Below are 9,767 nucleotides of genomic sequence, written 5' to 3'. Positions count from 1 at the left end.
AGAGAGACACAGCGAGAGAGGGAACACAAGCAGGGGGAGTGGGAGGGGGAGAAGCAGGCTTCCCGCTGAGCAGGGAGCCCGATGCGGGGCTCGATCCCAGGACCCTGGGATCATGACCTGAGCCCAAGGCAGACACTTAATGACCGAGCCACCCAGGCGCCCTGGTTTAACTATTTTCTTAAGATTTTTTTTTTTTTTTGTCTTCTATTCTCTTCCTTTCTGGGTTTTTCCTTTTCTTTGTACCAAATTGTCATAATGGGTTGTCTGAAGAAACTTTTTTCTAAACATTAAGCATTATATATGATGACTACTGAATAAAAAGCAAATACCATGTAAGATAGAAGTTTGGAAAGAGATCAGTGACTGCCAGGGGCTGGAGAAGGGGACTGATTACCAAGGGGCAAGAGAATTTGGGAGGTGACAGAACTGCTGTAGATCTGGATTATGGTGGCAGTTACCCAAATGTATCATTTGTCAAAACTCATAGAATTGTACACTTAAATAGGGTGAATGTTAAGGTATGTAAATATTAACTCAAAGAAAGTTGGGGGTGGTTTCCAACCTGAAAACAAATTAAATTAATTACACAGACCTCCATTGGAATGGGGATGGGATTGGGGCCGGTGGGAGTTGGGGTGTCTGTTCTTACCTTCAGGGGCAGCATGCTGCACTGGTTATGGACACAGCCTTTGGAGCCAGAGGGCCCGGGCTCACTCTGTAAGTTACACAATTCTCTGTTGCCTCAGTTTCCTAATTTGTCAATTGAGATAACAGTAGTACTACCTCGCGGGGCTACCGGTAGGATTTAACAACAGACCAGAGGAATAGGCACTGACCATTTAAAGCTTTACAATGGGAGAAGGTCTCTGATGTGTTCTTCTCCCTCACCTCACTCTTGGTGAGGTCATCCTTGTCTCTGCTGAAAAATAGTCTTCATCACAAAACCCCCACACGTAACGCTGCCCAGCCTGCCATATCAGGTCGCCACTGCTGAGTAAATGCTCAGGAATAAACCTGAGAGAGAGAATAAATCACCTCTCACGCCATGCTCCCCCCAGGTGAGGACTGAGGTCATTGCAAGAGGCATAACAAATAGTCGACATAATGTACCAAACTAATAGATTCTATAAGGAAAACTAAATGGAAAATTTTTCTTGAGTGCTAGCACCTCTGGCTGAAGAGACAGTGGAGTCGGTGTTATTATAGATGTAGTTGAATCAATAATACTTTTTCATTCATTTCTTTTTCATTTCACAAAAATGCCTATTTTAGCCAGCAAAGAGGTAAGGAGATATGATCAAGGGCAATTTTTCATGCTCACATGGGTTATATTCTGGGACACATCGTTCTTCTAAATAGCCCCATTTTTTTTCTCTCTCAGAAATGTATTCAATTCTCTTCCAGCAGTGTGAATTTATCTGGAAAGCTCTGACAATCAATTAAGTAAATGAGAAAATAGAATGCTTGTAATTATGATAATCAAGCTATATGAAACCCACCCTCTTAGGTCTAATACCCACACAACTTTAAGCAATATATTAATTAAGCTTTGGCTAATTGTTACAATTAGAATCAAGTTTTTACGATTTTTAAAAATCACCCAGAGAGATAAAAAAAATTTAAAAAATATAAGCAGCTGTCGGTTTTTAATGCAACATTACCATGACTACATTGTCATTTCTCTGGCTGCATGAAAACAATTCCAGTATGCTTTCGTGCTGTCATTTCTCATCCACAATTGGAGGAAATTTGTACATCATACCTTTGTCAGATGTCTCCCCGTTTCTCTAAGTTAGAGGTTGGCAAACTTGCCCTGTAAAGACCAGATAATAAATACTTCAAGCTCGTAGGCTAACAGGCAAAATTGAAGATATATAAACTTACTGAAATAACAAGAAACAGATCTCCATGGTTTCTGTATTAATGAAATTAAAATATAATAAAATAATAATTAAGGACTTTTTTGGCAATACACATCTACTGAGAATAATTTTTTAAAGATTTTTAGATAGAGTGAGAGAGAGCATAAACAGGGCAGAGGAGGAGAGGGAGAAGGAGAAGGAGAAGGAGGCTCTCTGCTGAGCAAGGAGCCCAATGCAGGGCTCGATCCCAGGGCCCGGGGATCATGACCTGAGCCCAAGGCAGACGCTTAACCGACAGAGCCACCCAGGCGCCCCGAGAAGAGTAGAATTCTTACCGTTGGGAAAACATGTCGCTTAATTGGGATTCAATATTAGTGTGTCCCCTCATCGAATCTTTGCAAATGTTCATCCTGAAACCACTCTCAACCTGGGGGCAGCAGGCTAGAAGTGGTTCTCAGAGGGTCGTTTGCCAGCCCCTGAGCAGCATTCCCAACTTTAGTGTGACCGAGAATACCTAACAAGCTTGTTAAAATAGATTGCAGAGCCACACCCCTAAGTTTCTGGTAGGTTCCAAGAATTTGCATTTCTAACCAGTTCCCACTTGGTGCCGATGCTCCTGGTATAAGACCATGCCTTTACAACATTGCTTTTGATGTTGGTCCTTTAGAAGAGTCACACGGAATACAAATCTATGTATTTTATGTTTTCATTGTTAACTCATGTATTTCAGCTCACCTGATGGACTTAACGCTTTGAACTCTGAGGTACAGCGATAGTAAATCCAGTTAAATTTCCATTAAAAAGTAAAGACCTATTTAAGCCAATTCAGGGTTGATAATAATAGGAACTTTTCTCTCTTAAATAGCTATTAGTCTCTTGCTTACAAAGTCAGGCATCAGCAAGCGTCCCCTATTTGTCTGCTGGAAAGGATGCCTGAATAGCATTTTTCCAGTCTGAGCAAACTTTTAAAATAGTATGCAATATTCCAAAGGATATATGTGGGTGACGCATAAGAATGACAGTTTTGCCTTGAATTTAATATGTCCTAATTCACCACTCATGTTATCAATATAGTGCTCTCTGAATTGGAATTTGTTGACATGTTCAACCCATAGAATTTAACACAGAGACTTTCCTGAGGCCACCAAGGGGCAAGGGAGACACCAGTTTCCTAAACCCTGGAGCAGTCCATGATCTAAGGAGCAAACCGTCTCTAAGTTGACTGTTATGCTGCAGTGGGCTCTTGGGATGAGCTTTGAATGATGTGAGCTATGACCTATACTGAGGTTGAAGAGAAGATTAATGATAAACAACAGGGTGTCGGCTAATTTTAATGATCACAACTCACCAAAGAGATTCTTTCAGAAAAGAAGCAAAGTGGAAAATACGTTCTCCTTCTGTTTATTTGTCCCAATGGTTTAAAAAAATCAGCTTTATGGAACCATAATCTTCCTCATGACAGATGGATGTATACATTGGCATCGTGCTTCAATCAACAGTTTACATTTCAAGAGGAAGGTGAAGAAACTGAATGTAAAGACATCTTCAGCATCTATTTGTCATTTTTCAGTTTTATAACATTGATACAAAAAATAGTATTCTGATTAGCAGCTTGATCGGCAACCCATGTAACCCTAAATAGTACTACAAACCTGGAGAGTGCACTTTTACAGACAATTACGTTTGGCGAAATAGTATGTACAATTCTGACAAATAAATACATAAATAAACAATCATTCATATATAACGATATACCTAAGTGTCAATTATCATCAACAAGCGTTTCTATTAAATTACTTCTTTCATTCACGAGTTACTTTGTTGCTTAGAAAAACTATCCTCACCTTTACAGAAGAAATGACATAATCAATTCCCCCACTAAACCCACATATTAGGAAAGGTAGAAAATGAATCCCAGAAGCTTTATGTAAATGTTCCATTGTCTTTGATAGAAGAGATTTGATTGAAAAACTCCTTCCTTAGCTTCTCTGTCAAGAGTTTGTTTCCCCCATATCATCACACAAAGGGGTTTTGTTCTTCTGAATTTAATCCAAATCAAAAATGATCTTCAAATTTTGATTCTGGTTATTTAAAGATACAATATTATATGTTGAAACTGGCATTTGGTCCAATATAAGAAGACCCAAAGCCACGCAAATTAGCCAGCAAAGATAAAACTTTTTTTTCCAAAAATAAATTAAAAAAGAAATTTTAAGAATACAGACACTCAATATTGATACGTTTTGTTATCCAACGCATAATGAACAAAACAGGTAGGGGGACAGTCAGAAGGTTTTCATAAAAATTGTCTGAACGACTCCTGATACAATACTGTCTGAAATGTTATTTTATATAAGAGAAATGAAAATACATTTAAAAATGGCTTAAATAATTGAAACCATAATTTGGCCAGCATCATAAAATTAAGAAAAGTAGAAAATCAGAGCTTTTTTTCCTGATCACCTGACTTAAACATTTTTTTTGAACATTCAAAAAAACGAAGGGCAAACATGCTTTTGGCTATTGAAACACTGGACAAATGGCCTTGCCTCACCAAGCTCCATGCAGAAGAAAATGTACATAACAAGCAGATTCTAGCTATACATACAGGGGAGAAGAAAAAAATGCCTTTAAAATATATACATATGGTCTTTGATGACTATTTACATGTTTGTCACATGGGCACTACCTAGCATAAAAAAGTTAGGAAATAGTTCTTTAAGACATATGATTCTCCGATTTTTGCTCCTTTTAAAGATTAGGGCTCTATTTATAATGTACACACACACACACACACACAGAAAACAATTCATAGATGTACATATATGATGTTTATAATGTGCAATTCCTTGACATGAAGGTGGCTTGACTGAGCATAAGGTAAATGCAAAATGGTAGTAGAAGACAGAGGCTTGATTCAGCTATGTGACTGAAATGTGAACCAAATACAAAGTCATGAGACTTTTCCAATGACTGGAACTCACAGCAGTTGAGAGTTGGGGGTTAGAGAGGGGCTCACCTTGTGTTGATCCATCTCTCCCCAGGCTACCTAATGCTGTTTTCCAATCAAACTCGGCAGTCCAGCTGACTGTTTGATGAAGATGTACTGAAGGACAGGAAGACCTGTCTCATATTGCATTCTTTGGGGCTGGGGATAAGAGATCCAGTGTTGTCAAGAAATAGGCCATGACTTCCATTTGTTCATTTTGTTTACTTGTTTGCTATCAACTTCTGGGGGAGCTTCTAAAGGTCAGGTTAAAAGAAAAGTTATGTTCTTTCAGTTGCAGGGCTGTCTTTGAATGAAGACAAGCAAAGTTTTCTAATGAATAGAAGATGTGCAATATGTGGGTTTGCAGAGTGCCGATTCTTCTTCGGATAGAGGGGGACTAGCTCTACCGGCCCTCAAAGTCCTTATCGAGAATTCAGATGAATGTTTCCTGAGATCTAAGTTGATGGGATATAATACATTTTGCAAAGCATGTGGTTCAATTATTGTAATATGCTTCCAGCCAGAGGCTCCTCCCCAAAGAAAGGCAGCTGCCTTCACTTTCAGCACCCTGGGAAATCAAGGCATTGCACCAAAGTAAAAACTTATTCATTGAAATCAGAGGAAATGATAGAGAAATTGAAGCTTCTCCAAACACCTAAGGTATCCAGGGAAAAGTCAAAGTTTTAGAAGAATCAGATGCACTAATAGTTCATATTCGATCTTTATGTTGGCAGAATTTATATTTGAGATGATATTACTACTACAGGTGACCACTGTTGTAATTAATTATTTTAGCATTTGGCATAACGCATGATACATTGCATTAGCACCTTTTAAACTAAGGATCTCAAAATACTTAGCAAATGCAATTTGCTCTCACAGCACCTGTGAGGTAGGTGTTTTTTCCATCCATTTTATAATTGAGCATATTGAAGCACAGCAAGGTTAAGATGCCTGCTCACATGACCCAATAAGAACGATGGTACCAAGAGAAACTGATCCCAAGCTTCTCCACTTTTCCTTCCCATGAACCTCAGTCACAGAACTTCCAGAGTACCTCCTACTCCTAACGGCATTGCAGCTAGAGGTACTTGGATGTTTCAGATATTAGAATATTACATCTATCAACTGTAGGGCTAAAGCATTCAATAACATTGGGACCCATTGAAAGCTTATCTCACATGCTTTGCAAATGTGTGGGAGGGGCATCTTATACTATTGCTAAGCTTGCTTATGTTAATTATAATGCATACATAAATTCGTGTTTTCTCCGTGTAATTTATTGTTTTTCTGCCTTCCTACCAACTTATTTCTACATATGTGCCTTCCTGAGACAGAAACTGTAAAATGCACTTAGCAACACCATATGGAGGGAAGCAGGTGAGATTACATTTGGCAAAATCTCCTTGGAGGCACCAGGTAATGTTTGCTCTGAAAGACACCCCCCCCTCCCCCACTGCCCCGGCAAATCTCTTGTTTATTTTGTTAAGTAGCATTTTATATACATTCCACCCAATGACCAGGTTTAATCCTCGGATGAGCAAGCACAGTTGTCTTCCAACCATACAGAATATTTGCTTTTCAAATTTAAATTTCCATTTATTTAGCTGCAGCCTCCCTGCCAGGCCTAAGTTCATGTCTTGGTGGAACCGCAAATACTGTACACATTACATGGCAAGAGATGTAAAAATTCAATGTAACAGCACACACAATATTAATAATCACATCGGGTGTGTCTTTCTGACTGTGTATTATTTCTGAAAAAGAGTTATTTACTTTTATTTTTGCAGAGATGATATGAAGGCATTACCTCGAGTCTCGGTTTCCCAGAACCAGATTTTTATCTCAGATGCAGAGTATGTAAATCCTAGCAGTTGTTAGGATGTTACTTTTTGAGATAAACCCAATGCCTTAGGACCTGAGAATGAAATCTGGCCCTTCTAACTCATGTGTTGTTTCTATGATCAGAGCCTAACACTTGTAAATTGGTAGTCCAAGAAAGAAACTAGGAGCAGGAAGAAAAAAGCTTTTTACAAAACCCCTACACCGGTTCATTTCCCCTGGTGACACCAATAAAACACCAACACCCTAGGCCCCATTTCTTAAAAAAGAAAAGGAATGTATTTACATCGGTAAAAATCCTAACATCTGAGATGTTTCTTGCTTGACATGTCATTCCAGATTCTGTGCATTTCTTCTGGAGAGATCTGATGCACAGTGATGACGCGGCGATATCTACACAAACTGTAGGCCATTTTCCAGTGATTGAAGCCACTGTTCTGGAAAGGATGTATGCCCAGTTTTCGAAGACACAGTCCCACATAGACATCTTCAAGGTGAAGCAGCCTTGTATGGAGTGAGGTCTTATAAATGAGTTCAGCCACATCAGCTGAAAAGATATAGCCAGTCCCCGAACAGAACGGTGGGTAGTTACTGTCAGGGTACAAATCCCTGGGCATGTACCACTTACTGCGGACATCCCGGATTGGCCCTCCATTGATGACATAGCCAGTAAAATACCTTCTTCTTGGCTTGGTGGAGGGTTTTAGTAGTTTGTAAATAAGGTTGTCCATGTTTACAAAAATGTCACTGTCTGTTTTCATGACATACTTGGCTTTTGAACAAAAAGTGGCCACCCATCTCATTCCCATTAGTGTTTTGAGGGTAAGGTTATGGTAGGAGTCAATAAAGTCCTCCACGATAATGTCGTGGAAGATTTGGCTCTCTTGCTCCACCATCTGATTCAGAACAGGATCCGCGTTCTTGCCCAGGAGGAAGAGAGTGGCTATCTTGATCCCTTTGAAGTTGTTCTCATCCCCCCACGTCTCTCGGATTGCCTGGCGGGCGTCAAATTCTTTGTGGGTGGTGCTGATGAGGATAACAAGGAAAGGAATGTTTTTCTCACATTTGTTGGGTTCATTTATAAGAAATTCAAAAGAATGTGGGTTTATAGGTCGAGTTCTTATGTTGCCAAAGGTGAAGTTTTTCCTGGCAACTGTTAGGTGGCTGAATGGCTTGGAGCCAGTGTAGGAAGAAGTGGGACGAGTTATACTCAGATACCAGAGGGCACTGGCCCAGCACACAACTGTCAAAACATAGAGACAGGAGACCTTTGAAGCCATTGTCTTGAGAGCACGTCTATTGCAAATATGGAAGAATATGCCTTCTTGGCATTAGTTTGTTTTCATCTTGCAAAGGCAGCATATTACTAATAAATCTTAAAATTTGACAGAGAAGGAAGCGTGAGTGCGGGATTGTCCATGGGTCTTAGTGGCGGTCTGGCATCTCTGCGTTCCCTTTACTTTCTTCCAAACCTGATGGAAAGTTCCATGTCTCATAAATCTTCCTCTTAACTCTGCAAAATCAATAAAGTACAATTGTCGTTCAGATTTATTTAGTCACTTCACATCCTCAAATAAACATAATAAGGGTGTTAGAATTACCCATGATGACTCAAATTGTAAACGTAATCATTCATTGCCACCACTACTGAAAACTTCCTGACACCACCATCCTCCCTTTCCTCCCCTGGATAGAGGTTATTTATGTATATTCATACCCAATTAACAAGTATTAGATTATAGGCTCTAGGGGAACATGAAGTAAACTGAACATTAGTAATTAAAAAAGACTTTTCCCCTCTTCACAAAAGGACCTCTTTGCTGTTAAAAACCTTCTGACACTGAAGTCTTCTTTCAAGCAGGAGAGCCTCACACAGGGCCTCCTATCTCGTTCCCACACTTCTAAGCCTATTTGTTGGCTCGATTCGGATGAAGTAGTTGGTTCTCAACATCCCTCTGCTTTCTTTAGCCCTGTATTTGAAAACGTGTGCATGACCACTGGAAAATCTGCTCAAACGGTCTCCCTGGGCTCTGACTTACAAGTAATTCCTTACTTTTCCTCACTTTTTTTCCTAACTTCGGCTCTCATGAATGTTGGTCCCTAATTCTCAGTTTCCTAGGACGCTTCACATGAAGAAGAGCCTTCCCCTCAGGCATGGACACCATTACCCAAGGGGCCTTTCAGACAGCTGGCGGCATTCATTTTCGAGTTGATCTAAATGGTATCGCATGTTGTGCTTTTCAGCAATTCACCCTGATGTTCCCTTGATGAAATTATGCTGGCCCCTTTCAATTCTGTTTATGTAGTGACACTTGTCAGTAAACACAGCAGCAGTATAATAAGAGACACAATTGAACTTGGAGCCACAGACCCAGTGAAGATGGAAAGAACACTTTAATTGGTTCACATTAAGAAGTTGTCCTTCGGAACTCTAATTCTTTCTAGAACTTGAGCTGCTCTCATGCCAGTAAAAAACTATATGCCAGGCTACAAAGTTCATTCATATTAAAAATTGTCTTTTCCTTCCCAGTTAGAGCAAAATGTGGTGGCCCTGGAAGACAGAGATAGCAGATCATGGATATCGACTTCCACAAGGTCTGCTTCAAAGAAAACTATGCACTTAAATGGACAGACTGTGTTGAAAGAATTTAACTGGGATTATAGATTGAAAATCAGGCTTCCAAGCACAATATTCATAATGAAATGAAAAGACATGATGGGCAATAGCAGAGATAACACACATCCTCTTGTCAAAGCCAAGAGCTGCCTGTGAATATATGATCCATATGAGACCAGCAATAACTCAGTGTGGTTACGGTTCTAACTAAATGAATATTAGAAAGGCTTCAAGCAGCATGACTCTAGGCATAGGCAGGCCTTCATCCAGCCCATAATAAGTACTCTCTAAATAGAAGCTCCAGTATCCTTGGCTCCTGAAGGAAATGTCCGCTCTAAGGTGCACCATAGCTGATAAAAAGGACGTGATGTGCAGCAAGCTTTGAAACTTTAAATAGCAAGTGAAACGAAGTGAGAAGCCAGCAATAGAGTTTAGAAAAGGGCTTCTCAACTTGGGA

The 9,767-nt window shown here is 39.8% G+C and overlaps 1 protein-coding gene across 1 annotated transcript; it reads right to left on the bottom strand.

Annotated features, from left to right (window-relative positions):
* Positions 1 to 6,992: 6,992 nt before the first annotated feature.
* B3GALT1 (beta-1,3-galactosyltransferase 1) lies at positions 6,993 to 8,045 on the bottom strand. The gene has a single exon (XM_021703290.1). The coding sequence runs from the start codon at positions 7,971 to 7,973 to the stop codon at positions 6,993 to 6,995; it is 981 nt and encodes a 326-aa protein (XP_021558965.1). The 5' UTR covers positions 7,974 to 8,045.
* Between the last annotated feature and the right edge of the window lie 1,722 nt (positions 8,046 to 9,767).

This window comes from Neomonachus schauinslandi, chromosome 3 (genome assembly GCF_002201575.2).
Source record: "Neomonachus schauinslandi chromosome 3, ASM220157v2, whole genome shotgun sequence".
Lineage (NCBI taxonomy): Eukaryota > Metazoa > Chordata > Mammalia > Carnivora > Phocidae > Neomonachus > Neomonachus schauinslandi.
The sequence above is the reverse complement of the archived record's forward strand: the minus strand, read 5'-3'. Positions and strand labels throughout refer to the sequence as shown.